At 39.0% G+C, this 13,938-nt stretch overlaps 1 protein-coding gene across 1 annotated transcript in view; it reads right to left on the minus strand.

The window, feature by feature from the left end:
* Positions 1-717: 717 nt before the first annotated feature.
* glrbb (glycine receptor, beta b) overlaps positions 718-13,938 on the minus strand; it is a gene marked incomplete at both ends in the record, with an annotated part of 29,822 nt that continues 16,601 nt past the window's right edge. Inside the window, 4 exons of the mRNA XM_080466392.1 lie at positions 718-1,014; positions 5,292-5,584; positions 10,129-10,281; positions 13,548-13,688. Coding sequence (XP_080322518.1) covers positions 718-1,014; positions 5,292-5,584; positions 10,129-10,281; positions 13,548-13,688 — 884 coding nt within the window. The remainder of the gene's footprint in view (positions 1,015-5,291; positions 5,585-10,128; positions 10,282-13,547; positions 13,689-13,938) is intronic.

A 13,938-nucleotide genomic window follows, 5' to 3' on the forward strand; every position in this document is an offset into this window, starting at 1 on the left:
TGAGCATGTGCACAACTATTTACTACGATCGTGGTGGGCATGCGCAGATGCAGTGTTTCCGTCGTCTACTCTGGACTGAACCCCAGCGTTTCTAGAAAGTGTCATTTTCGCCCGTCTGCACAGCGACGGAGCCCGTGCATTTTCAAAAAGCTCCACCTTGGGAGCGGTTCTCAGAAAGTTGCTTTTTAAGTGACTCTGAGCACCGTTGTCGCGTAAACGGACGCCGGAAACGTTAAGAAAAGTTTTGCGTTTTCACTGGAAATAATTGTCGTGTTAAACGAGCCCGTCAATAAACCCGCAAGCACTGAGCGAGGGCAAAAGAAACAAAAGCAGCTATTTACAAAAGCTCTTTAACAGATCTGTGCATCTGCAGCTCTGCTCCTACAGAAACAACCTTGGTGGATTTGTTTGCACACTATTCATCACGACAGCTGCAATTTCTGCGATCCTGTGTTCAGCCGTTCAAGCACCACTATCAGTCCATAAAATCATTTCATACAAGAGGCTATAATATACTGATCTTAGTGAAAGAAAGATAAAGGGGTGATCACCAATTCACCAATCAACATCTTTTTATAGTAGGATAAATGTCATATTAAGAATAGTAATAATAATATATAGATTTATGTGGGCAGGTTTCACATTTCTCAGTGTTCACTTTGGACTTTACCAATAAATTAACTGAGAGGTTCATAATTCATGATCATTTCAAGATAATCACAAATATATGGACCAATAGATGACGTTGAAGAAGAGGAAGGTGAAGGGGAAGAGGGCTCTGGCGTACAGATCAACCCGCTTGGCAGCAGAGGGGATGACTGGCTTTGGTGGAGGAGGTTTCTTGTTGTTCTTGGCCTGCGATTTGCCGAGAGCGGAGGCGTTGTCGATGGGCTTCCCGTAGCAGTCAAAGTTCGACAGTTCGAAGTCCCGCGGGAGCGAGCCCACGATGCTGAAGTCGTTGGTCCTCAGGTCGGACTTGGAGGTGCACACCTTCTTGCAGCGGGTCTCGGCCACCTGGACGGGAGATGAAAACATTCTGCTTCAGTTCATTCCTGGAAACGCATTCGTCTCGGAGACGTACGAGTGGCGATACGGTCAGACCGATAATCTGAGCAGCACGCCACCGCCGCCGGCAGGCCCTCGGGCAGACGAGCCACAACAAAGTGCTTCCAAACGACTCGACTGAGCAATAAAACCCAGTTCAGGAAGCGCAGAGCGACACTACAGAGATCCTCGCTCCGAGAAGATCGTCAGAAGTGAAGGAGAGAGATTAAATACAGCAGCTCTCTCATTTCTTTGAGGCTGGAGTTTAAACTCGACTGTACGAAACACTACAGCGTCATTTATTACTTAATATAAATGCAAATGTTGTGTGAAATAAACTTCTAAATGTAAGAAGGTACAATTTTAAATATGATTGATCTTGATATGTGATGCAATTTTCTTTAAATAAAGGTTGTTGTTTTTTGTTTTTATTAAAAAGACCTGGTCAGCAAACCACCAAGTAAATTGTAAAACCTTCAAGAAAACATAATTGTTTTTTTGTTTTAATAAAAGAGTACCAGACACGACACTGAGACTCGAGCTGAGATGTCGGTGATGCTGCCCTGAAAGCTACCTGGTTGTTTTCAAACTGGCCTCAGAGCCGTGCTGTCAGGGGGAGTCTGTAAAAACACCCAGAATGCAACGGTACAGGAGAAGTTTCATGGACATTTCACTGGATTTTGCACCAGAAAGTTTCATTAAAAATGAATTCATGTTGTGTTTGGAGTCATTTTCCTTAGTAAAAGTTTGGTTTTATGAAAATATCAACATTTCTATCATAAATACTCTGCGCCACAACAGAGGAAAATAAAACAAGTTTGAATTTAAAGGTTATTATGGCACAATTGTACCGGACCGGCCCAGTCAAGATGAAATTGATCTGTTTGTGTCGCCTAGTTTAAAATGTGTTTCATATTTATAGCCAAAATAAGATTCCCAGTCAATTTCACCCAAATTTGAATTCACTTCCATTCATTTCCTGCTGACTTCATCTAAATCCAGATGTATTAACAGCTCGTCTAACCGTCAACTTGACCTTCTTCTTACTGAAAAAAGGTTTATATTTTCCTCCTAGGAGACTTATGGAGGTCAAGAAGTTCACATAATGTGAATGTGTAAGAAGATTTAAACAAACAAAACAGTCATAAATACACATAAACACAAATTGAAATCAATGTTGTTGTTGTCACACTGTTTAGGTTTACATATGAAATCCCTACTATTCTTCCTCTGACCACTGCATGACACGAGGAACAGAGATCTCCACTGTACGAACACAGTCAGTCATATCACATTAATGTTGCAGGTCTGGTTTGTTCTGAGCTGAAAGAAACATTCAAATGAGGCTTTTTTTTATCATGACGGTAGGACTGAATTGAAAACAGACGACACATCGAAGCTGCTGAAAAGAAATCCTGAGCGGTGCTGATAAATCAACAGTGCAGCTATTTTAAGGAAAGAAATGAGCCAAAGTTCGACAAACTTTGTGCTCCGTAGTCTTGCCTAATATGGATTTCTCTCATGTGGGCTTCGCGACGCCCTCAACACGCCATAACAACCCCAACTACAAAACAATCTCCAGAAGGATTTAGTTAAATGTCATCCAAAAATCCCTTTTATCGACTTTCCCGAAGGCCTGAGGGGGCGAACGGGATCTAATCACACTATAGATGCTTACTCACTCAAGTCATTAGGCTCATTAAAGCTTCATTATTTTGATCTGGTTTTGACAAGAAACTCCATTAAACCTCGATGGAATAATGTAATCCTCTAAAAACCAGACGTGGTTCAGACCAACATACACTCAGGGGTGAATTAATTTCAATTATGTGTACAATTGGAAGGCTCATACAGCATTGTGTGTGTGTGTGTGTGTGTGTGTGTGTGTGTGTGTGTGTGTGTGTGTGTGTGTGTGTGTGTGTGTGTGTGTGTGTGTGTGTGTGTGCGTGCGCGTGTGCGTGTGCGTGTGTGCGTGTGCAGAACACTGGCAGCAGATTTTGGATCCGAGTTTGGTTTTTGGCTTTTATTTACTGAGAATCAGTTGGAATGGAATCATGTGTGAATCACAGGTATCCAAACTCTGAATATATTCTCACTCCAGGGAACTAAACTGCAGCGTCATTAAAATGTTGATTAACTGCAGAAGACGTTGTTCCTGGTATTTGTACAGATTCAATAAATGTGAGTTACACATGAGTCCTTCTGAGACGAACGATCTTTCATCTTTTCTCTATTGATGATGGAGTCGTGGCTCTTTGGGTTCATTTTCTTGAAGATTAAAGGTGTTTAATGGAAATAAAAACTTGGGAATAAAATCTAAAGCGATATTTCTTTTGCTTTTCCAAGAAATGTTTTGAAACAATTTAATAATAATTCAAAGAAAACTTGTTTTCCTATATTTCTATTCGAGATTAAGTTGTTTTATGTTTTGGCGCAGCAGATCAAACTATAAAACTTTAGTTTGTTTTTTTCAAATATTAGACAATATGACTATGGAGTCTGTACAATTTTAGCCAGCAATTCGCAGAACAGCTTGTTATGCAGAAACTGAAAGTTCTATTATTGTTTTTATTCTGAGAAGAATAAAAGTCAACTGGTTCTGCAGGTAAACTCAACGACTGGATTCTCTAAGGTCAACAGATCTGTTCTGTGATGAGACACCAACGAGATCAACATGATATGAAACCACCTTCTGACACGAACCAGCCATCGTGAACGCTTTCACCCGTGCAGGAGTCTGCAGACGTATGATTTGTTATCAATGAATTTATTGTTCATTAATTTCAGAAATGTTAAAATGTGTGTGCAAACACATAATGACACCACAGGGCTGTCAAAAACATTTCAGTTCATGATCCACATTCAGCTCAATTTCATCTCAACTGGTCCGGAACGGTCAAATAGTCACATAAAAACCTTTAAATTTAAGCTTTAAAGTTTTTTTTTGTTGTGATGGAGAGTAGACATGATGGAAAATGTCTATATTTTCATAAAACCAAACACTTAGTTCTGATAATGACAGTCCCAACAGGAAGACAACTTTAATGAAACCTTCTGGTGCAAAATACAGTGAAATATCCCAGAAGCTTCTCTTTTAGCTGTTGCATTATGGGTATTTTTACAAACTGCCCCTGACAGTATGGCTTTGAGGCGAGTTTGGTAGTTTTCATGGCAGCATCACCAGCTTGGGGATCAGTGTTGTGTTGTGTCTGCGACTCCAAAAAAGTTTTAAGAAAATAAATTTTTCCTTTGAAATTTTCAGTATTTTGTTAGAGGTTTGGCCGGACTGGAGCCTCATGAAGGCCAGTTTTTGGCCCACAGGCCTTTAGTTTGACACCCGTGTGATAATCAGCCCACAGCTATTGATCAATCAACAATCAACATTTATCTATAAAGCCCTCGACAACACCCAAGGTGACCTAAGTGCTTTCCAGTAAGATGAGAACAAAAGGAATTAAAGGAGAACAAGAGTAAAAACATACAGCATATCAAAATAAAATAAAATAAAATAAAATAAGACAAAATAATTAAATTAAATTAAATTAAATTAAATTAAATTAAATTAAATTAAATTAAATTAAATTAAATTAAATGTCATCATATTACTGAGTATTAAAAGCCAATCTGAATACATTTGACTGTTAATATGGAGCAAGCTCACACGACAAGTTTTAACATTTAAAATAACAGCATTAAACATGTGTTGTGACCCTCGAGGTTATAAAGGTTAAAGTAAACCTGACAGTCTCACTACAAAATGAAAGACCTTGTGTTTGTGTTTTGTACTAATTTTTTTAAGTTGTCATCCCTTGTATCTTTGTTCGTTTGAGATTTTGTTCTTGAGTCAGGGAAACTCATCAGGATGCCAATGTACCTTTACTGTGACATATGTGAACAAATAGCAATGAAATCTATTTGATTACTTTCTATTTTATTTTATCTTCCTTTCAGGTTAGGATCAGGCTTCTGCCGTCTTTCTCTTAGAACTGAATTCATGTAATTATAATGACGAGATTGTGTTTATTCAATAGTGTAAATCCATAAGGTTAACATAGAGGCTTTCAAAGTAAAAGTCTTTCTAATTGTCTACAGATTCCAGCAGTTGTTATTCAGATAGAGAACCTCTGACCATATGTGACTTACTCAGAACTTTGAAACACATTTATTTAATGTGTTTGGCGTGCCTGTAAAAAAGCATTAATCACAGTGAGAAGTGTGGATGGATTTCATCATGCTGAGGTACTGACGTGCAGGGTGCTGACGTGCAGCGGAGTCCCTCCGGTCCCGTTCACCGTGTTGTTCTTGGCGGTCGGGCTCTTGCCCGCCGCCTTCTCTTTGGACGCCACCTTGGCCTTCTCCGCCTCGATGCGCTTGGGGCTGTTCAGCATCACCTGGACCACGGCGTACTCCACCAGCGAGGCGAAGCCGAACAGCAGGCAGGCGATGAGCCAGATGTCGATGGCCTTGACGTAGGACACTTTGGGAAGCTCTGAGGCCAGCGAGGTGCACTCCGAGGACAGAGAGAGCACCGAGAGGATGCCTTCACACAGAGGAGACACAGCAGAGCGAGAGACATGCTGGGGTTACACTGGAATGAGAAAGTTCTTTTAAACTCAACAGAAGATGGAAAACCTATCTGAGATTTTCTCACAAAACCAAACAATTACTATGGAAAATGACTAGAATCTCAAAATAAAGCCAATTTTAATGAAGCCTGCAGTGAAATATCCAGAAACCTTCTCCAATAACTGTTGCCTTCTGGGTGTTTTTACAAAACTCCCTCTGACTTTGAGGCGAGTTTGATAGCAACCAGGTAGCGATAGCTTTAGTTCGGGTGTCAGTGTTGTGTCACAACTCGGAAGGAATTTGTTTTTATAAAGAAATCAATGTTTTCTTTGAAATTGTAACCATTTGCTTGGTGGTTTGGCGGCCGGATTGGAGCCTGTTGCCGGCCACTTTTGGCCCACGGGCTTTAAGTTTGACACCTCTGCTTTATTCTTTCACTTTTTTATACAAGCATGTTCCATTAAAGTACCTTTGCCACCTGTGAATATGATTTTCAACATAATGTGGATTCAGTTCCGATGAATCGAAAAATGTTTTTATATTTTCTTCCCATTAAAAAAAATAAAGATTCTTGAAATCTGTAAAAGCAAAAAACAAAAAAAACATTTAAGTCTTCTGAGAACAGAAGTGCAATAAGGATTCATGATGGTTTCTTTTATTAGGACATCTCGGAGCTCAGACAGCCTCTAATGAGAGACTCATTCTAAGTAGTTTTTATATCCGGTAGCCAACAAAATAGCAGGTTGGAGATTTTTCCCCCGCGCAGCAGCAACTCTTTCAGCCTCCATAATTGCAGGCAGCTCTTTGGAGGGTCTTCTAACCACCAACAAAAGGCGCCCGCTCCCTTTCTTTTTTCTTTCAGTAATGCTACATCAGAGACGCAGTAAATACACATAAATGACTGATGAGCTGAGCCTCCAGGCCTCATTACGGCCACTAATCAAGGAAGGGTTCGCTCAAGGTTCAAGGTTTGTAATAAACACCTGCTTTCTCCCGGGGATGAAGTTTAATGAGAGGAAGCCCACCTATTGTCAAGCAACAGAGGAGACATGCTCAGGCAGCTTTGTTTGTCTTGTACGGAGTAAAAGACGGCCTCCTCCATCAGACAGAAAACATGAGAAGGGCACGGTATATCTTATTCTCTCACAGTTACACACACACCTACACACACACACACACACACACACACACATACAAACTGTAAGTACAGGTGTCAGACGTCACACAAACACACATAAAAAGTCACAGTGGCGCACAATGGAGCAATAAATGAGAGCGGCCTCACACCGGAGGGGCTGACTGACCTGCGCTGATCCCATTTAGAGAGGATTCGGTCCGGGAGGAGTCGCGGGGATGGTGATGGAATGAGAGTGGTGATGAACAACTGGAGGGGAGGATGGAGAGATGCAGCGGAGGAGTGACAACAACGGAGCATCGAATCCACACAGATGCTCGGTCTCATGCAGGATCCGAGTGACGCTGACATGTTGCACGAGGTCCCGAATCCATATTGTGCCTCATGCAACGGGCAACGCAATATAAACAAACAGGAAGCAAACTGACAGTCATGTCGGATTTATTAAGAAAAGCATGCGAAGCCTGCCTGAAGTAAAACCTCGCCCGAGGCATCTATGTCGGAATATTACACTTTTGATTAAACCGTCAGCTGGGAGGAAGGGGAAATATTCCATTTTGTTTGCCTGCGTGCATAATGCATCTATAACACATCTATAATACATGTCGTTTAATGGGTTTGTTGCTTTGTCGCAGTGATCATTGATCACAAGCATGCATTGTGTAAAATTAAAGTTTGTTTTTTAACAACAAATTATTTCAACATATTTATCATTTCGTATTGATAAAACAAGAATAGAAATACTGCTGTAAGCCTGTTTTCACTTGATTTATCTGATTCATCAATAAATATTACAAAATTCCACAATTTCTGAACCGCAATCGTCAATATTTTTAATTAAATTTGAATATTCAAAGCTGAATAATACAGTATCATCATACATGAAGTCAAACTGGTATTAAAGGGATGAAAATCCTGAAAAGTATTCAATATTTGATCGTTTTCATCAAGTTAATCTACAGATTTACTCCCAAGACGCCGAAAGAATATTGATCGGTGCCATTTTTATAGAAATGTTGGGATGTGGTCATCATTATCAAAAATAATGATTAAATTAAAAAAAGCATTGATCAAGAGAAATAGTTTTCCATGTCAGAATGACGAAGTGGAACAAATCAGCCAATATATGGCTCAGTCAGTTCCTCCATCTTCTGATCAGGTTAAGAGGAAACAGAAACTGCGTGGACTCTGGACTCCTCGTCTGATTCTGAGCCGTGATTTATTCCCGTGAACGAACCAAAAACACGACGTAACCTCGGCGCTCGCGGTTCTTCCGTCCCCTCTGGGTTCAGCCTGACTGAATCAGTCTGGACCTTCTTTCAGGAGACACACTGTGTGAACCCGTGTTTTAGAAAAACAGCCCTGCTGCCCCTTCATTCCTGCAGGTAACGGGGATCAGGTGCGTCCCAGACGTCTCCTCAACACCTTGCTGCTCAATTACAAGGTTTTAACAGGAGCACAGCAGCAGCTGGGGCTTGTTGTGAGCAACAAGTGGACTAAAATAATACTGAATAAACTGTCAGTAGTAAAAATCTGTGCACATAAATAATTACACGCTACATCATAGTTCATTGGTTTAACACTGGGGGGTGACGTTATGGAATTTGGACAAATCTGTGTGCTCGTTTGAGATCTGTAGGAGATGTAAATTTAAATCCCTAAAACTAGTCACTTTAACCCTTTATTGGCCACTCTTCAAAATTCTTTGTGTGACTGTAGAATAATTCAAGACAAGAGAAAATCAGTGTGACAATTTTTTATGCAACATATAAGCAAGATTAAATACTAAATTGATCACAAATTTTACTAAATTTAAATAATGTAGATAGACTTTAACACATTATTGAATACCAAAGACCTACTGTATTGTACATTGATAAAAGGCATTAATTACCAAGAAAAAAGCCAAAATGTGATTTTCCAACAGTAATGGCATTCAAAAATGCATTTGTGCATTTAATGTGTGCCGTGCTTCTGTTGATCAATTTTGATGTTTTCAACTTGAGCTGCTATTTTTAGTTAGACTGTGTGATTTCACCTAACAAGCCGATGTATAGAGCATTTTTCTTTCATATATCGAAGCCGAAATTCAACACATCCAACTTCAATGCATTCAAACACGGACTTCATATTGATGCTGTCTCCCGGAATTGTAAATGTTAAAAAGTTGTTGCAAAGTTTAATAGTACAATAGAATAAGAAATGCAATCCATGTAATGTTGCATAAAGTGAAAATCACATTTAGATGAGGTAAATCTTGGATTATGTCTGTAAAAAATTTAATTTTATGTAGAACTTTTCGATTACGTTCATGAAAATGAAGCTTAAACATGTGAAATTATATTTTTTTAAGATATTTTTGTCTTAAAGTGGATGTTAGATCATCTCAATCTTGAATATAGCCATTTAATAATATGTTGTATCATCAACACAACTGTTCATTTGTATTAAAAAGACATTTTGACCACTTGGCCTATAAAGGGTTCAAATGACCTCCCGTGTTTAAACACCGGTTTAACTCATTCTCTGTGGCTAACACGTCTTCTAAATCATCATTGTAGAGCCGCAGCAGGTCCCATCTGTCAATTACAGCTGCATCCTGTGATTTATCACACAGAACAACAGTGGGTATCGTGCTCGGTGGAAAAAGTCCTTCACGGTGTCACGTTGACTGATGATGCCATAATGAAGAAGATTGGGGCCACAGTGTCAGTGGCCCTTCAAATAAAATCCTCATCCTTTCTATTTACTGCCTGAAGTCAGGAGTCAAAAATAAACCTCGATACACACACTTTAACACGACACATGTTTCTGTTTCTGCTGTCCTAAAGCGGCAGTCTGGCCTCGGGGTCTACAACCTTCATGACCAAGAAAGATGTTTTTCACCAAATAAAATTTGTCTGGGGCAAAAAATATGTTAACTGATGTAAATGATCTGAAATGAAGAAGAAATGGCTAAATATACAACAACTGAGGTTGTATCCATGAAGCGTTATAGAAACAAATTAGACAAATTTTATAAATATTTTTAACATTTGGAGCGATTTCTAGAGGTTTTTCCTCTTTTGTTCTCGTGAGTATTTTAGTCTCTTTAGCTGCCATTTTATCTTTTTTTTTATCTTATTCTGATTGTTTTAGCTCTTTCATCGTATTTAGCTAAAAATCAGCATGCTATACAAGTATCATAAAAATGAAAACGTCAAATTTTATTTTTTATATGGAATAATGTGGACGCTTCATGGAGCTGCCACAGATGTACTGAAGAGCCACATGGAGCTCCAGGTTTCAGACCTCTGTCCTATACTGAAGATGTGAAGATATTTCCACACGTTGTGAGCACTGTAGGCAGTGGAAGGCGGTGGAATTGATGAAATAAATCCTACCTAAAGGGACCCTGGCAGCGCTGGCATCAGGATTGATCCAGAAAGACAGCCAGGAGAGGACGACGATGAGCAGCGTCGGGGCGTAAACACCCATCATGTAGAAGCCGACCTGTCGCCTCAGGGTGAAGATAACCTCCACACAAGTGTAGTACCCTGCAAGAGGAAGGAGGCGCTCAGTGAGAAGTCTCTCCACACAGCGGACGCCTGCTAAATCAAAGGAAATGTGACAAACAGTGAGAGGGACGTTCAGGACACGAGGGAGCATGAATACATTTCATACCAGAGGAATCATTTGCCTGTCTGTCTGTTCAGCCAGGCTGAGTCTGACATGATCAGCCGCCTTTTCGCAAAGAGAAACGAAGACGTGTGCAGAATTAATAATAATAAAAATGAGGTGGAGAAAAAGAAAAAGGTCAAACTCTGTGAAGACTTTCACTGAAGTTAAAAACCCGTTTAATTCTTCCAGTTGGTAACTTCTTCATTTCTTCTCACTCAAGAACTTTTTAGTTACACAAAAGTTAAAATATGTTTGTGTTGTTTTGTGTCGAACTTGTAGAATAAGTGGTAAGATTATTGTTTGACCTTTAACAGAGTTTTTTGAGAAATTTTGAGAAAAGTCAGAAGTTGGAAAATTTGGGTTTTTCAACAGTTTTTAAGGAATTCATCTATATATCATGCATATAATACCCACTATTGTAAATAAGCTACTTAAATTGGACATTTTAAAGTGCTTTAGTGGGAATTGTAGAAAGCGTTAAGTTGATAAGCCTGAAGAAATTATTGCAACTAAATGATAGTGGGCCAAAATTGTGAATATGTGTTCTGTGCCAACACTGTGCACCAATTCATACTGAAGAGAGAAAATCAATCAAACAAACAAACGAATGAATATACCTAATAAAACAATACAATAATAAACAAGAAAAATAATAAATAATGTATTTTTTCTAATAATCCGGTGGGATTGATAAACACATTTACTGCGAGAGCTTCATTTGTGGAGCGACGGAAGGATTTTGCTCAAAGGCCTTCAGTGGGATTCAAACCCAAACACAAGGTTACTTTTCGCCAGCAGCGTCAAATTCATTTCAGTTCAGGGACACAAGCAACCAAAATGTTATAAAATAGTACCAGTTTAAACTTAATTAGACCATACGGAAACATTTCAACATAAAGATAATTTTAATGAAATTCTGGTGTGAAATACAGTGAAATGTTCAGAAACGCTACTCTCCACCAATCTGTTTTAAAAAATCAAGGTTTTTCTTTAAGTTTCTACCATTTCCTTGGTGGTTTGGCCGGATTGCAGGTCGGTTTTGACCCACGGGCCTTTGGTTTGTCAGTCCTTACTTGAAGAATTATCAGATTATTACATTTGTTCCAATGTTTTCCAGCTTTACACTGATGTCAGAGTATTTTTACTCTGTTCATGTACTAAAATACAATTTTCAAGTTTTTGTGTCTCACATGTGAAAATAACTTCCTGTACTTTTTCCCCCTTTACTCCCCAAACTGTCTCCGTCATGATTTTAACCTCTATGAGGAAGATGCAGAGTTAAAGTGAGAAAATGAAATCAGCTGTTGTGAACATTAATCCAAACTGAGGCTAAAGAAGAGGATGGATTCAAGATTGATCAATGACTCAATCAATAACCGTTGAAGCTACAATTTTATAAACCTCTGCCATGTAAATACCTTTTTTTAATTAAGATATTTTAAAGTTTTTGACTATGAACTATGATACGACATATCATTGATGATTAAGCTGTCGCATATAACTTATTAAACAATAGTTCTATTAGGTGCAATCAAGCTCAATCTGTGCCTGCTGGTTGATTATATAGACACATAAATAATGACGTGAGGTATAATTGTCCTGCCGACGCGACTCAAAGTCTGCCGTGACGAACTGTTGTGTCCTGCTTGGTTCTGGCGATCGTCAGTTCACATCAATAGAAACGGACAGCGTGTCGGCGTTTAACTGCATGAAAACGATGAAAACTCGTTTACTGATCTCAACTGTTGCTGAAGTTTGAGGCGACAGGAAGAAATATTCAGCAGAAAGTGAGCTGAAAAGGCCTCAGATGATTCTGCTGCAACATATTCAGAGAAATCAATCATCATCACGCGGCTCTGCGGAGGCCTGGTAAAGACAAGTTAGTCTGAATCAGGTGTTTCAGAAGAGACAAACATCGCAAACATGCAGAGTCGGTGGATAACAGCACGGAAACGAGGAATCATCACATTAAAGATGAAACAAAGCAGAGTCGTTCATCTGAAACCCTCTGTCATCTAGAAGAACTACAAAATCTGACTAATATATACAACAAAAGTGTGAAAACGATGCGTTTTCACTTGACTCGTTTACTTTGATCTGATCTTTCAGAACTGAAACATTCAATAAAAAGTGAGTTGACGTAAAATCTCAGGAATTAATGAATAGTAAATTCATAAAAGCAAAATATGAAGGATCTAGACTATGCAAGGCATTATGGGTAAAAATGTATACTTCTTAAAACAAAAATTACTTTTAATTTAGTAGAAAATATAGTATTTTTTTAAGGTGAGATCTTTTGAGGTTAATGAAGTATTTCTGTTCGATTATTACCCCAAATATCATATTGCGATATACATATTTTTTTTTTTATCTTTTTTCAATTTTTTCTGTTCAGTGAAATCTACTTTTTGTTTCACATTTGGTTCATAACCTGTTATTATTTTAGTTTTATTTTCAAATTGAATGCTGCTTTTTTGATCAAAGCACTTATTAATGACATTTTTTAATCTGCCCTTAAGCAGGGTTTCCCAACAATTATCTTGAGGGACACATATTTTAACCATTGCAAACCTCTGCTAATGATATCTCTAATACTGCAGGGTGAAATTAACCAACCTGCAGGAAAGGTGCTGTGTGAAGGTTCATATTGTCATGGATCCATCAGTCTCCAGGGACGGTTTTCTTTGGATAAATGTTGATGTTTAGGTGAAATTAAGGTGCACTTTCCTCTCAACATCACATTAATCTTGGTATCATGAAGATTGTTGTACTGTATATTATTTCTACATATTTATTTTTGACATATACAGAAAATGCAATCATGTTTATTTTGGATGAAAAAGAAAAGACGCTACTGAAAGTTGCTGGAACGTTTTGATTGGATTGTGGGTTTTTGTCTCCCTCAGCTCCATTGGAAGGGAGATTGATTTCAGCTGTGAGCTGATCCGAGCTCTGCCTCATTGACCAATCAGGAGGTGATAAAAGGACAAAGAGAACCTGAGCGAACAGGCCTGTTGTGGAGTTGTGACACTACTGCTGCTGTTGAGTCAAATACAGATCCAGCGTCTGGTTGGTGCAGCCTTTTCCACTCACGCTGTCTGAAGTGTGACACGCGGATTGATTGCTTAGTTATTTTTCGTACCTGTTCCTGCGTAGAATTTGGTGCAGTTTCCATAATCGATGTCTTCTTGTCTGATGTCAAACTGGGGCAGAGCGATGGTGTCCATCTGAACGGGGTCGCCCGTCTGCCACATGAACTGCAGGTCGTCTGTTGTGTAGCCGACTGGAAAACACAAGATCAAATTAAATGCATATTACTTGATATATCGGCTGTTTGCGTGTCTGTTAGTGAAAATGCACTCAAGCCAGCAGAAAGCAGCTTTCCACTTCATCAGACATGTTTGTCATTAGAGGGTAATGGCTTGAAGCTATTTAGTTTTTCCATTGTTTTACTGTAGTTTCCTTTCAAACAAACCGCAATAACCAGAGTCGAGCTTAATTAACCGAATCTGTCACAACCACAAAAAAAAGAT

Source organism: Lipophrys pholis, assembly GCF_963383615.2.
Source record: "Lipophrys pholis genome assembly, chromosome: 6".
Taxonomy (NCBI): Eukaryota; Metazoa; Chordata; class Actinopteri; order Blenniiformes; family Blenniidae; genus Lipophrys; species Lipophrys pholis.